Raw genomic sequence first — 15,686 nt, forward strand, 5'->3', positions numbered from 1 at the left:
ATGAGTCAGAAACAGAAAGAGAGAAAGAGTTCATGGGAAAATAGTGTTGTAGTTGCTCAAAGACTTATCCGGTGCGTACAACATGGGCATGTTTGGAGAAGGACTCTGCGCTGCTCATCATGGCTGCTGTTCTTTCCTCTAGCTCGCCCAGTTTCTGACCTCTCTCGTCCAGAGCTATCCGAGCACGGGCGAGGTCACCTACCACCCCGGACGCTGCACCCTTCATGCACTCCATGTTGCCGGGGCCGGGGATGTGCTGCGCCAGGCTGCGAGACGCCTTACCGGCAGCTGTTTCACCGACTACCAAAGATAAAAAGAGTAATAGGATTAACATGTTAAAGGGTTACTGCACGCTTTTTAAAATCACACTGAAGACTTTACGACTTCCTTAAGACCCCAAAACATATAAAATAATCTCAAATTTGCACTGTTGTGGTTATTTAAATATGTATCCCACGAAAAAGCATTTCTGCACATCTTGAAAGTTGCCTCATAATCATGTCCCTCTTTAATCTCTATACCATGCATTTCCTCATCCCCTCTTTCTGTCTTCTGTTCCATGTTTGTGAATGGATGTGTGATTATGTTGCCCTAAAAAGACACATAAACAAGCAAATCTGCAAAATAGAAATGAATCATCCTTATTAACCAGCTGTTTAAGCAATGACCTGGCTGTGTTGACTTCTTGATTCTGATTGGTCAAAACCCCTTGACAATGGTAGTTAACTCTGACTAACACGATCAACACCAGAAATAACCAGATCACACATATCATAATATCTGCGTTAAATACTTCTGGCACAACTTAGTCCTGCTTGTTGACACTGTGGCAAAATCATCCTTTTCCGTTTTGGTGCACTAATATTTAATATTGGATCCTGTCCCACAATCCTGGCAACAGCATTGGATCAAGTGAGTGCATCTTTGAGTTACCAATTAACACAAAGTAACCTAAGCCACGAGTTGTGGGGATAACAGCAGCAGTGTAAATAGTCGTGACATTTGCCTTGTGTACTTTTAAAGGTGTGTCAACCGCAGAGCTCAGAGAAGAAGGAGAGCTGGATGAGGACACAAGTTAACTTTTATAATCTTGCACTCATTCACCTTGTCTAACTTAACCCCTTCATTGAAATATTCAATGTGATGTCAGGATACTCACATAGGTCCTCCCTGTCCAGAGACTGAGCTCCGCCCCCAAAAAGTCCTTTGAAGAAACCTCTGTTAGGAGCCTCTGGTGTCTCCACAGGAGTGAATAACTCACTGAGCATCTCCTGAGGACGACACAAACATCAATGTAAACCTATGCCAGTCTGATTATTTCCTGGTATTATGACCTGACCTGAAGTATGAAGTATTGTTTTCAATATAAATACCATGGTTCAGCTAAATGGACATTAACACTCCTGTTATATTGCGGGTCTAATTGACCCATTTCAAAGTAAAAAAAAAAATGAAAAAATGTTTTTATGATATTTTTTCAGAATGAAACTTCTTCTGTTTGAGTTAATAAGCGTAATCAACATATAAAATGAAAATGGTTCATTTCACATATTTCACATATCTGCAGGAGCTGGGATCAAATAGAGACAAGCTGGCAGCCATTGGGACAGTGAGGGACAAGTGGGTAGAGCAACTTCCACTACTCTATAACCCAGGCCCTAATGTCACAGTGGATGAAAGGCTAGAGGCATTCAGAAGTTCCTTCCATTTTAGGCAATATAAGCCCTCCAAACCAGCTAAATACAGCATCAAAATCTGGGCAGCATGTGACAGAAGAGGTGTCACTTTATAAAAAAAAAAAAAAATCCCAATTTAAAATACAACAGACAAAAATCTGTCATAAAAATCTATTGTATTTATATTTAGGTCTTTCCAATGTACATTAAAAAAAGTTTGAACATTCATTTAAATGAAAAACGTGTGAGTTATCCTCATGAACCATGATCTGTGAGGATTAAAGAACACCATTGCACTAAATCCTGATTTAAATGGTTAGTAACGGAGTTAATAATGAGATTTAAAAAATGTTTATTTGGATTTTTTTGGGTTCTGACACTTTTGGATGATTAAATATGCCCCGGGTCAAATTGACCCAGGAACATTATTGCTGTTCCTAAGAAACAAACATAACAGGAGGGTTAACTTACATACAATTTGCTTAGATTAAGAAACACATCAAGGCACATAATAACGACCTATTTTACTACATAAATGCACTAAATAATAATCCTGATGTGGCCTCTTGTGTCTGTTTAAAGACTTTGGTATTCTGCCTGAGAAGGCAAAATAAAAGAGTGTAACATTAAATGAAAGAACAACGCAAACTAAAAAGTTTGCACCCTCGTTTGTTTCTTCCAGCATTACACTCTTCTCTCCAGAGTTATTGGATTTAGTAAAGACTAAATGACACTAAGCGTGTCTGATCTGCAGGTTACCAAAGGTCTCGGAGCAAATCTCATTCTATTAGGAGTATCTGACCTGCAGGTTGTCGCAGGTCTCCTGGCTGTAGGTGATCCTCTGGATCTCAGTGGCCGAGGTGAGATACAAGGCCTGACCAAGGTTAGAGAAGCCGAACGTTCTGGCTATCCTCATATCTGTCAGTGGCAGGTAGTTCACGTCCAGCAGAGGCCTTAAACTGGGCAAACTGTCATGAAACAGAGAGGACACTTAATTATACCTAAATATATCCTAATAATACGTTCCTTCTGAGCGTAGAAATCAGAAGTGATACCTTAGAGTCATGATATGTCCGTTAGCACAGAAACAAGCGATGCAGTACGTTCCTGCCATCTGCACCACATCCGTCCTCAGCACGAAGGAGCTCTCTGTGATGTTGTGTTTGTAGATGCGGGTCTGCGAGGGCATAGCCAGCACTTTGGCTTGTTTCTCCGAACACAGCACTGCGAACTGTGAATCCTGACCCTCCTGTGACGAGGGAGGGGAGGCCGGCCTGCGTCTCCGGGTCTTCTCCTTGTCTTCATCTGATGCATTGGGGTCATACCACGACTCGTAGGAAGGGGGCAGCAGAGCTCCAGTAGCATCCAATAGGGCCATAGTGAGAATGGCTCCTTTCAGGCTGGCCATGGTTCCTAAAGAAGAATCAGAGAGTTCGTTTTTCTGAATGTGGGAAAAGAAAGCCTTGCAGTAAACAAACACCAAGCAGTTTAGTACTTGGTGCAACATTTCTTAAAAGAGAACAGAGAGGACAGCTGAGTCGATATCTTCATTTGGAGCAACTGCATAACACAAATAAGTGGCCCAAACCCCAATCTAAATTTAGCTCTCTGTTCTCCTCTGTTCCCCTCTGTTCCCCTCTGTCCTATCTACCTGTGCTGGTTTAAATGATTTCCTTCTTTCCAACACTCTAAGGTTGTACTCAAGGACCTGCACATTTTTGGTGCAATAAAATGAAATAATGATCTGAATACAAAATCCTACTTTAACCCATCATTACTCAGTTTTTAGCCCAAGTCTAACCTTAACATGCTGCTGTCCTGTTGCAGTCTAACTTAAACTGATCATTTTAACTGACAATGCACTTAAATGGTCCCAAGTCTCATAAGACTCCTCATCTTATGACTAAGATCAAGTCCAGCTGTGTTTCTTACCGCAGGAGGAGATGCCGACAGGTTGCTGCAGCCTCTGGTCCCCGCCGGGCGGCAGGCTGAGGGCCACCATCATCACGGCGCCCTGCGTGGTCCCCACCAGCAGACAGGGGCTGACCAGGCTGTCGTTCTTCCTGGGGAAACTCTCACAGAAGTGAAAGGCGGAGATGGCCTCTCGAGATTCTCTGTCTATGCTGGTGACACTAGAACTACGTGAGCGGGTGAATGAGTTGTCCTTGGCGTCTGGGCGGCAGGAGGGAGAACAGAAAGAAAAATAGGAGAATGAGGAAATTATTTGTTCTGCATAAAAGGAAGTTAGAAGAGGATTAACTGCACAAACAGGAGAGTAAGAGATGTTAATGGCATGAAATCCACACGGCAAAAAAACAACAAGTTAATATGATGAAGCTTTTTTCTGCGACGTTACATTCAGTGGAGCACAGTCCCCGTTGATATCCCTCTGTCTATTTTTTGCACCTAACGACGACGTCTGCTCACCAAAACAGATTTTTGACATTGAGAAGCTCTCGCACAATTTATAGCCAATCATGTTTTTTCCAGCAATGGTTTCCGCAATGTCTTTTTTGCAATTAAATCCGGCAACAACATTCTCAATGTGAAAAAGTGCTGAAGAAATGCATGTAGTACTACCGGGACTCCCAAGGAAGAACTGGTATTTAAAGAGCAAGAATTATTCATGGCTCATTACTGAGCTGAAGGCAGCTGAAGCACAAGCTTTTACCCTCTTTAAAACAAGCTAATGATGGATCCCAACAGAAACACAGACACAGAGGGAAGCTCAAACACTCCGCCCGTCATGTGTGCGCTTCACAGGGAGATACTGTAAACAAGAAAAGCAGGATTTTTTCACACTTAGAGGAGTCGAGTCGGCTGAGCTTCCTCAAAAAGAATCAAACAATCACGGTGAGAAGATTAGTGTCATATATCAGCCCTTTCAGAATAAAAGCCCCAGCAGCAGTTGGGGGTTAGTACCAGGTTATCCCACTTCAGACCAAGTCAGACCACGGCTGGTCCACTCACAGGAGATGTAATTTGACAAAGTTCTAGAGATGCCCCCCTTCTGGCTCCTCTCCGTCTCCTTTTTGCCTTCGTTCACACTACAAAGGGGCTTCTTACACTTGATCGAGTGCCAGCGCCTGGACCTCTCCTCTGCTAACAGTGCAAACAGAGTATTTGTCTGATCTCACAGGAAAAAAAAAACATCCCGAAACAGCAGCAGTCTCACATGTACACCGGCCTGCTCCTAAACAATTAGCAGACTTATTTGACAGCTGTGAGCTGAACACGAAGCAGCGGCAGTTTCAAAAGACAAAATTTAAAGACCTGTAGGAAAACATGAAGGCTGTTAGAAGCTGGTGGATTTGGCTTACCATGGTCTGATGAGCTAATTTTCCGCGACATCTTGGCTGTAACAGAAACAAACATTCCTATTTGATGAGGTGAGAATGATGCTACAAGTTCTTTTAAAGATAATTTCAATAAATTACAAAAAGATCATTTCTAAGTTACCTGTGACAGTATTTTCTCTGTCACAATCATTGAAAACTGATTAGAAATAATGATATAAATTCTTAAGGGTGGTGATACACACTTGAGGACAACTGTTGAGGACCTACATGCAGTACTTCCCGTCTTACTTGGTGCCCCTCTGTGCTTCTGTGATAGCAATATTCTATTTCAAAAACATCTTAATTGATTTTAGTTGGTGCCAGCTACCAGGAGTGTTGCCAATTTTTAGAATAAAACCCCCAAAAGTTGTCTGTTTCAGTCTATAACCACCCTCAGAGAAACCCTGAGAATACAAATGAGGCTGAGAGGCATCACAGACGGCAGAGGGCCTGTAATATCAAACAAGGCAAGAGGCGGACGAGAAGTAAAGTAATTGCAATTCAGTGAACATAGTTATGCACAGGGAGTAGGAGGAGGAGAAAATCAGCAGATAGCCAAACAGTTAAAACACTGAGCTGAAATCCTGGAATCAGAAACACAGACAGAGAAATCATTTACTGAAACATTCAACTGACATGGTTAGACATTCGTACTGTAAAGACTAAGGCATGATGCAGATTTTCTATGCTTCTGAATGAGTATTAAGGCAACATTTGGCAGGTTTGTATGATTACTTTCAGTCCAGATTTGTGTTGCAACCGGCTAAGTCATTTTAAAAAAAAGCATAAAAAATGATATGCATAGAAAATCTAATGCCTGGAATAAGAAAGATATCCTGTCATGCAATTGATAAAGAATCCTCAGTAATTTCATAAATCAGCTTTATAACTCCCAGACCAAGATTAGCAAAATCACATTTCATAATGGCACGTCTTTCTTTCATTGGCACAAGATGCACAGACTGACGCAGGATTAAGGCACAGTGTGGTTAGATCGCTGTCATTCAGAGAGAGAGAGAGAGAACCAGTGATTAGAGAGGATCACAGACTGTGTATAAAGAGTGGATATAGCCTCAGGTTGAAAGCATGCAGACTATGCAGCAGTGCTTTAACCCTGCATTCTATTTAAGAACAGGCAGCAGGGGGGCAGCTCATTTAAAAACATCTGATCTTGTAGAGATCTGTAACAAAGTGATCTGACTTGTAAAGTACCCATTTAGAGTCAAGTATATGTGAAGTAGGGCATGATTTAGGGTGGGGCTGCTTCATGATTGACATGCTGCTATCCCAGCAACCACAAAAGTGTCCTACTCTCTCTTGCCTCCTTAGAGTGGAGGAGTAACACAGGACTTCCACCAGATCCGTGTCCACTCCGTCTCCGATCCGCTGCGGTCCGGCTCCATGCTGTCTCGTCTGTCAACACCCACCGGTGGACCGCCGGACAGCTGGAGTCATGTGACCGAGGTTTTCCCACGGCAATCACTGAATCAAGGATTCTCCTCCTCCTCTCTTCATCCATGTTGTCTTTCTGGTCCTCTGAAAACCTCTGACCTGTTGACTCCAGGCCTGGCTCCGCTCATCATGACTTTGGTTTGTTGTTGTAGTTAAGTGAAATACGATCTGGTGATAACACAGAGTGTTTTATTCTGAAAATTAACCGGATGTTTTCATTTTGTTTTGGTGAAACCTGACTTCCTGTCCCGCTCCATCTGCTCTGTTGAGATTGGTGCGTCGTGCTCCGGCATCCGGTGAAAATAGAAGTCTCATGTATCTGAACCATTGCGTTCTGACCTGCCGGATCAGAGACGCAGCTGGAACGCAACGGAGCAGATCCAGTGGGGGTTTACAAATTGACTAGAATAGAAACCTATCAGATTTGTTGCCGTGACGGATCGGAGACGGATCGGAGACGGATCGGAGACGGATCGGAGACGGATCGGAGACGGATCGGAGACGGATCGGAGACGGATCGGAGACGGATCGGAGACAGACCTGGTGGAATTTGGCCTTAAGGTTTGTTGTTGTAGTTAAGTGAAATACGATCTGGTGATAACACAGTCATGAGTCAACAGGTGAGAGGTTTTCAGAGGACCAGAAAGACGACGTGGTTGGGGAGAGGAGGAGGAGGTTTATCTTTGGTTCAGTAATTACCCCGAGAAAACCTCGGTTACACGACTCCAGCTGTGCGGCGGTCCTGCCGAAAAAGCAACCGATGGGTGTTGATGGATGACAGAGAGAACGGGGCCGAACCGGAGACGGACCAGACACAGATCTGGTGGAAGTCCTGTGTAACATCCAGCTACGGACTCATCTCTTTGCTGTTCCTCTCTTCCCTCACACATGTGGGGGAGTAAGGGGAGGTAGAGTGTACGGCCTCACCCAGCGAGGATGGGCCGTACTCTGAACAGGCTACTTTCCCTTGCTCTGGCTTACCTGTCCTCTCTACAATATCTTGTATATCTCTTTCTTCCTCTCTTTTCTCTCATACCTTCCCTCATTAGAGTGGTAGAGTAGGGGAAGGTAGAGCATACAGTCTACTCCAGCATAGGCTGAGAGGCAGTGTACAGCCTAACGTGCTGGGAGTGAGTCCTAGCTAAAACAGGCTTCTAGCCTTGGTTCTGCTTTTACTGACCTTTTGAAACATCTTGTACAAACCTATTTCTTTCTTTCTTTCTTTCTTTCTTTCTTTCTTTCTTTCTTTCTTTCTTTCTTTCTTTCTTTCTTTCTTTCCTCCCCTCTCTTACCTTCTTAGATTGGTGGAGTAGGGGAAGGTAGAGCATACAGCCTAACCCAACCCTTTGAGTCCTACCCCAAACAGGCTTCTTGCTCTTGCTCTACTTTCCCTGTCCTCTTTCGAACATTGCTCCACACACTTTTCTCTCTTTCTTTTTCTCTTTTGGTGTGTGGTTATGGTGGGAGGTGAGAGCTAGCATGGTAGGGGGTAGTTCCTGAATGCTGGAGCAAACTGTTAAGTCTCCTTTAGGCGTCATGGGCCTTACTTAACAAAACATCTGTGAAGAGAGGTGCCTGTTTGTACTGTCTGTCGCTGCCCATCTATCCCCATCTCTGTGTTGGGGGGCATAAGAGGCCATGTGTTGTTTATATGACTTACTGGTTGAGCATAAATATTGAGATGAGGGTGTTAAAGGGTGGTTTTTCTTCACTGAGCACTTATTGTTTTTATTAGAGCTGGGTAACTTGTGTTTATGACATGACTCAGCATTTTTTATACTTAAAGCATTCTTCTTCAGTAGTTAAAACTAGCTTTCCAATAAGGATCACAATTTCAGCGAATTTTGGATGTACTTTGCTAACTAAGCTAGTGCTAGTGTTAGCTAAAGGATTAGCACCACCCTCTTAACTAAAAATCACTACCTCTAGCTTTAAAAGTCAATCATGAAAACAGCCCAAATGCAACATTTGAGACTTAAAGGGTGAGAAAACCTAAATAGTTTCACAGGGCTATGTCCACTTTTTATATGCAGTCTATAGAGAGAAGACACGTGAATGATACAGTACCAAAGTCATGTGCAACCGTCTTGGAAAAACGTCTGCTTTTGCACTTCACTGAAAACAAGGTTTAAAGAGACAAATCAGACAACTGCAGTCATTTCTAGTCAAATCAGAGGAGGCATGCAGCTTTTAAACATACAGTACCCTTTTCTATGAAATTCTGCTTTCGATCATCATCTGAATTGCAAGGTGAGGTAGAGCCTACGTGACAAATGGAATCATTGAAAGAAAAAAAAAGGTATTTCAAAATGATAAAATGACCTATTTTGGGAGGAACGGGGTCACGGAAGCTTACCTGAGGTGGGTGATTTGCAGCGGTCCTCTGAAGGGTTGGGTCCATCGTTGGAATCACAGAGTGCTGCAGGAGGAACAAAGGTTTTAATTAAACACAGCAGAATTTACTTCTACTCTGCAAGTATACGTCAGCTCCTACAGAACATTCAGCAGAAATAACAAAGGGTTGCTAATTTGAACACAGACAGGGACAGCTACCTACACAGAGTAATAAATAAGCCACATTTGACTTCACTCCACAAATCTAGAACAAGCCTGTTGGCTCAAGGTGCCAGTGGTGTTTGTCTAGGAAAATATGTGGCTTGGATCAAAGATACACAGCCTGTTTTTGTGCACTCAAGTCTCCCAAGCTCACCGTTCTCGTTTCAAAGAAGTCAATACAGAGGATTTGGGGGATTTTGGGGTCGCTGCATCAAAATCAGGGAGTGTATCTTTATGAGAATAAAGGGGGAGCCCTAGAGGAGAGAAAATATACTGTAGAGAGGGGGAAGAAAATCTCACACAACATGACTTACTGAAGTGAGATGTGCGAAGCTTTTTCACAGAGTCAGAATACAAGTTAGAAAGTCTGGACATGCAAGAAGTCACAGGTGGAACGTCTTTACCACAGAGAGAGACCGACAGTAGAAACAGTGAGACAGGAAAATGATCAGAAGTGCAAAAGAAAAAGACAGATTCGAGTCTCGGGGGCTTGCTGCAGGATTTCTCATTAAAAGAAAAGAGTAACCAGAATCATTTGTGAAGTGTGCATTAATTAAAATGTGCTTGTCACGACAGAGAACCAAATCTAGCAGCAGACCTCTGAGACCCAAAAGAATGAGTACAAACAGGATGATTAGGCAGAGACAAAAACATCGTAAAAGACATGACAGAAACAACAAGGCTGAAACAAACTAATCCATCTGAATCATGTGTTTTATCATTACAAGAGTCAAAAGTAAACATTGATGCACTGATACTGCATTCACTCTAACTGCAAAGATCATCTGGTGTTTCCAACTGAACAGATGGAGAATCTGTCAGTGATGCCCCCTGTTGAGGGACAAGAGCTACTGCAGGGGGCGGTGCTCATGGTGCGAAGTCAAAGCTGCTGCCAAGTGTCAGCCCTGCATCCCTAACTAACCTCCAACAGATACAGGCAGAGCCTTTCAGTGAAGCATCTTAAAATATGTAGAAGTAACAGATACTGGAGGTGTTTAATGTGAATCTTTATGTAAGTATGAGCAGCCTGTGCCGCTAGCTTACCTCCCGAGGGCTGCCGTTGTTTGCGTGGGGAGCGAGGCTGCCTCTGATAGGGGTCAGATGGGCTGTACAGCTCTGATGTGCCCATGTTGAGGAGCAGAGTTTTCTGCAGGTAGTCCACCACAGCCAGACCATTACTGTTTCCAAACACCACACTGAAACACACAAGGAGATAGAACACACTGAGCGGGTCTTGAGAATAGGATGCTATTTTTGCTCTAACTCCTTGTAATGATACAGGCAGGCTTTATTTACAGCTTTCCGTGTGACAGGATGCAATTAAAGCTTCTGGACACACAAAGATAGCTACAGGAAAGGGATAACCATCACTATCAAGACAAGTGTTGGCATAGAGCAATGTGAACTTGTGTCAAAATATCAGGCGTGCTGGTTTCGTGGACTTACAGGCCGTAGGAGGAGTTGATAGCCAGGCTTGTGATTGGCTGAGGTGGCTCCCCGCTCACCCACACCAGCTGGGTCACCAGCTCCACCTGGTAGCCAGGAGACTGCTTCAGCGGGGAGCTCCGCACCCTGCATCAAACACACAGCAGGGTGAGACAGGAGGGGGCACAATACCAAGGAAAGAATGGAAGAAAGAATGATCAGCTATGGGTAACCTACACTGACAATAACATCATTGTTATCACTCTTATTCTCTCACTCGCCTTTTTACTGTCACAACATTTACACTACCAGTCAAAAGTTTGGACACACCTTCTCATTCAATGTTTTTTATTGATTCTAATTATTTTCGACATTGTAGATTAATACTGAAGACATCAAAACTATGAAATAATCTGGTTTTACCATAATCTGGATTACAACAGTAGTCAAATAGGGCTATCCATTGTGTACTAACCCTTCCTCTGAACAACACAACTGATGGTCTCAAACACATTAAGAAGGCAAGTCATTCTACAAATGAACTCTTGACAAGGCTCATGTTCATTAGAAACCATTCCAGGAGACCACTTCATGAAGCAGACTGAGAGAATACCAAGAGTGTGCAAAGCTGTCATGAAGGAAAAAGGGGGCTACTTTACAGAATCTAAAATATAAAACAGATTCTGCTTTGTTTAACACTTTTTGGTTCATTCAATAATTCCATATATGTTCTTTCATAGTTTTGATGTCTTCAGTATTAATCTACAGTGTTTACAATCATTACAATAAATACAAACCCTTGAATGAGAAGGTGTTTCCAAACTTTTGACTGGTAGTGTACATCATTTTAACATTTTTGTAAAGAGGACTACATACGATTTGCATTGAGTTTAGTAGCCGAGTGTAAAATTCACACATAAAAAATGGGAAGGTAATGTTTAAGTCCATACTGCAGGCATGGTATGTTGTCCCGCGGTCCATCTGAAGAGTTGCTGCCTGTTGAGGGCTGAGTTGGAAGCTCGCCCTCCTGAGGGCTGGAGGAAGCTGCCGGGGTGGGCAGGGTGGGAGTCTGCTCCCCTCCTGGGTCAGGAGAGTCCCCGTCACTAAACTCACCTTGCATCCGCACCTCCAAGAGCTAAACAAAAGAGGTGATGTCAAAAATGCTCATTTTTAATAACGGTCACATCTCAAAACTACACATAAGAAAATCGAGCTGCAAAGACCACAACAAAACACATTAGAAAAACACGCTTTCTAAAGTGTTGTATTGTGGTCTTTTGCAGTGCGTTTTCTAAATGCTGCTCATGTGTTGTCAAATGATGAAGATGTTTTCTCAATTTGCTTGTGTTTTGTCTTTTTGCACGTGTTTTGTAATTTGCTTGTGTTTTGTCTTTTTGCACGTGTTTTCTTAAGTTGCAGTGCTATGAGCTCTCAGGGCCACCGTACAAAACAAATGAAAATCTCTCTTTTCTAACCACATGTGACCTTTAAACTATCCCAAGACCTCCACAGTGATACATATGCATAACCATAATTCTGCATGTTTCTGAACAGACATTAACTGTGCACCTACCTGCACAACTTCAGTAGTGACCTCTTGTTTGCTGAATCTATAGACAATAACGTGGGCAGACACTCCTGCCACACTCAGTATCCTGCTCTCAGGGCACCAGGACAAGGTCTGGATAGCGAACGGGTCCTCCTCTACAATATCTGTGCTGGGCTTCTCCTCCTTGCCGCGAGTCCTCTCAAACACCTTGGCAGTCTTTAGCTTGTACAGCACTTGAAGCATTACTTAAAGAGGAACAGAAGAATATGAGTTAGAGAGGTGTGATAGAGTGTGTTTCAAATATTGAGTGAGTGTGCCTACTGGATTAGTTGATGTGATTTCTGTATGAACTATTTCTTTAACAGTGTTAGGTAGTAGATTTACTCTCTATGCAGACAACACTGTTGAATATACAGATGCTTAAACAGAAAAGAAAGCTACTTTAGAGCCTACCACGGCAAAGAGAATCAGTCTAAGCTCTTTCAAATTAGTCTTAACCTCAATGTTTGTAGAACCACTTGTATGTAGCATACATATTGAAGTCAAGAAAGCAAGTCACTGAAACATACAGAATACTATCCAAAACTTTGTCTCTTTTGTTTATGCATGCATACATTTTTTTTCTGCTTCTTTCTTTCCACAGTTTCAAAGATGATGCATGAATGACCATGATATTTGCAAAACCATCATATCAACAAGTTTGTATGAACAACCTAATATTATGACTAGGCTAAACTCAATAATATGCCCTGAATTCAAAACGTTGCATGATTCTAATTCTCTGCATTTGTCACTTTCAAAATAAAAGTATTTGAACAAATAAAGATATTTACTGCTTTGACTTTTACTATTTCAATGATAAAAACCTATGTGTCACATATCATGACAAACCACAGTCAAAAAATAATTATAAAAAGCTCCTTAGAATAAGTTAGAATCGATAAATAAAAATACTCACATGCAGAACCATCCCAGAATTTGACTGATCCATCAGCATGTCTGTTTATGAGACCAGGAATAAAAGAGTATGTATGTATATTATTAGTTCACTGGAACAATGCATGGGATGTCATTTGACTCTAATAGCAAACTGATTACTTTATTAGTGAGTAAGAAGTCACTTACCCGGTGATTATGATCTCTGGGTAACTCTGAGTGCCTTGGCCCCAGTTTCCTCCACTGACGGGCCACTCCTGTGAAAATGGAAAAACACGTGTTCAGTTTAGAATGAAATTCACATGAAACCGATATTTTAAGGCTTCCTTAAAGCTCCTGTGAGGAGTTTTTAGCTGATTATGAAACAGAAATTGACAGGGATGCCTTATTAGGACCTAAAAAAAAAGCAAATCAGACCATCACCAATAAGATTTACAATGTCTTTACTGTCATTTTTAATGCCTGTAATCACTGCGAGAGGGTAGGTGTCAGACTAGAGGATTGAAAGTAATCTAAGGAAAAACTTGTTTACATTGTCCACAGCAAAGATCTGCATTAAGTGATACATTAGACTGAAAGAATGAAGCAGGACAAGTTTTCTTTTGTCTGAAAACATGCATGTTTAGAGAAAGATCAGCAAAGAGACAAGCGGTATAACTTTGTCCTCAGGGGACGCCAAAAACAACACAAACAGAAAGTTACTGACAGGAGCTTTAAATTGTTATTGTAATTAGGGATGCACCGATCTGATACTGGTATGGGATATCGGCTAGATCGGACTCAAAAAGCTAGATCGGATATCAGTGACAAGGGGCCGATGTATAGTGCCGATCCATATGGCAGATCTATTCATCTCAGTTCTATGCTTCTCTGTGTTTACAACAGCCATGTGCGTCTCCTACGTCATCAGAGCCGGCCGGTCTGTGCATTTTTGCCCAGTGGAGCATGATGGAGGGTAACTACAGAGGCTCTGCAGTTTAGGTGCATGTCACGCTTCTTTTGCTAACAACTCCGCCAGAAACCTGATACATGTGCAGCGGTAATGTTTCGATGGATGGCAGTCGCGCTTAAAAATATAATGGGAGTTCAAAGGAGGAAGTTTACGTCAGCTGTAGCCGACTGCAAAGCAGCAAACCTTCTATTAATGGATTCAAAGTGTGAAAAAACAGACAGGTTATTATTGGATTTAATTGTTCCGGATCCTTGAAATGAAGGGATTCCAGCCTCTGGTTTAGCACTTGGAACCCAGGTACAGTTCACCATCAAGTCAGAAAAGCCTGAAGTTGCCAAAACATGATTCTATCCTCACATTAAGGAATAGAGATTGTTAACTCAATACCAGGATCAGATCGGCTAGTATCGATATTGGCAGATACCAAAGCCCAGGTATCGATATCGGTATAGGGACCTAAAAAGAAGGATCAGTGCATCCCTAATTGTAATGTAAAAGCATTCTATGAGATGCCCAGTGGAGTGATTTACCTTCTTGCTGTAGCCTTGTCTCTTTTGCCGGCTGCCGACAGAGTAAAGTGCAGGAATAAGTTCAGCAGGGCAGTCGGCATAGTACTCACAGCAGGTCACCGGTGACTCATGGATAGTCAGGGGATATGGATTCTCAAATATTGGGTACCTGCCAAGACAAAGTGTCATAGGTTAGACTTCAAAGTAAACATGTCTGCATGTTATCTCCATATGTCTATCATCTTGAGGTGCAACGACAACTCCTTTGCTGCAAATCAATGCTGCTGCAGACTCTCGACTGATCTGTCAACAAGTTCCTTTAAATGACGATGAATTTGTATTTAAACTAATTCATTTGATTTTGAAACCAAAAGGAAACATCCCATTATTTAAATAAACAAACGTCACGTGGACTGTAACCACTGCACTTTCACATCCAGGTATATGACAAACCTTAACCTCAGTTCATCCTCCTGGTAATGACTCAGTTCTCTATAAACTGAGTTCAAAACAACCACAGTGATCTGGGCACACAGCTTGGTGTGTATCTTCTTTAACCATATATTGATGGTTTGCGTTCAAGTCATTCAACTAACTGGGTGAAAATATAATATACACTCACCAGCGCTGCGTGATGCAACAGCAAAAACAATGTTTTCTTTTCTTTTTTAACAAAGACAGAAGCCTGGGATTTGAAACTAAAGCGTTTCCTTTTTTCTGTCTGATTAGAATAAAATGGTAAACAGAGTTGCAATACACTGAGGGTAAAGTAATAAAGTAATGCTTGACTACAGAACAATTCCCTCTTGTATTTAATTAAAGTTGGACTTTCTGTTTTTTTTTTCAGGGACCTTTAGAGAACAAGAGTTTGTGAAAAACTGTGACAGCTCTTGTGGACTTTTTCGTTCTGACAACAGCACAGTTGTGTAATCACCTGGTGACTGTATTCTGCCATCTATTACAGTCTGAAACGTTTGAATCACATATTTCTGACTGAGATGATCAGCTATAACAAGCAGAACCCTTTTATAATGTATATTTGTATAGTGTATTTGTATAATGTGTATGTGTATAGTGTGTGTTTGTACATTGTGAAATTTTACAATGTGTGTTTATAAGCTTGACCTGCAATGACCATGGGCGTGTCCAGACTATGTCTGATCTAGGGTGGCCTGAAAGAGCAATAAATTGTGCAGACCAGATGGCGTTGGCCTAGCGGTCCCATATACAAAGGCTAAAGCCCTCGCCGCAGAGGTTGTAGGTTCAATTCCAGCCTCAACGATTTACTGCATG

At 42.1% G+C, this 15,686-nt stretch overlaps 1 protein-coding gene across 7 annotated transcripts in view; it reads right to left on the bottom strand.

Moving 5' to 3' along the window:
- Positions 1-15,686, bottom strand: part of stxbp5b (syntaxin binding protein 5b (tomosyn)) — a 48,256-nt gene that overhangs the window by 3,439 nt on the left and 29,131 nt on the right. Inside the window, exons 12-28 of one of the 7 annotated variants that reach the window (XM_034674964.1) lie at positions 14,415-14,562; positions 13,122-13,189; positions 12,955-12,995; positions 12,021-12,241; positions 11,398-11,582; positions 10,469-10,594; positions 10,067-10,218; positions 8,823-8,885; positions 8,672-8,728; positions 8,534-8,581; positions 4,997-5,032; positions 4,647-4,775; positions 3,609-3,848; positions 2,732-3,089; positions 2,479-2,644; positions 1,160-1,271; positions 80-300 (exon numbers count right to left, since the gene is read on the bottom strand). In XM_034674964.1, coding sequence (XP_034530855.1) covers positions 80-300; positions 1,160-1,271; positions 2,479-2,644; positions 2,732-3,089; positions 3,609-3,848; positions 4,647-4,775; positions 4,997-5,032; positions 8,534-8,581; positions 8,672-8,728; positions 8,823-8,885; positions 10,067-10,218; positions 10,469-10,594; positions 11,398-11,582; positions 12,021-12,241; positions 12,955-12,995; positions 13,122-13,189; positions 14,415-14,562 — 2,371 coding nt within the window. The remainder of the gene's footprint in view (positions 1-79; positions 301-1,159; positions 1,272-2,478; positions 2,645-2,731; positions 3,090-3,608; positions 3,849-4,646; positions 4,776-4,996; positions 5,033-8,533; positions 8,582-8,671; positions 8,729-8,822; positions 8,886-10,066; positions 10,219-10,468; positions 10,595-11,397; positions 11,583-12,020; positions 12,242-12,954; positions 12,996-13,121; positions 13,190-14,414; positions 14,563-15,686) is intronic. The other 6 variants (XM_034674965.1, XM_034674967.1, XM_034674966.1 and 3 more) reach the window with 6 other exon arrangements.

Source organism: Notolabrus celidotus, chromosome 22 (genome assembly GCF_009762535.1).
Source record: "Notolabrus celidotus isolate fNotCel1 chromosome 22, fNotCel1.pri, whole genome shotgun sequence".
NCBI classification, from domain to species: Eukaryota; Metazoa; Chordata; class Actinopteri; order Labriformes; family Labridae; genus Notolabrus; species Notolabrus celidotus.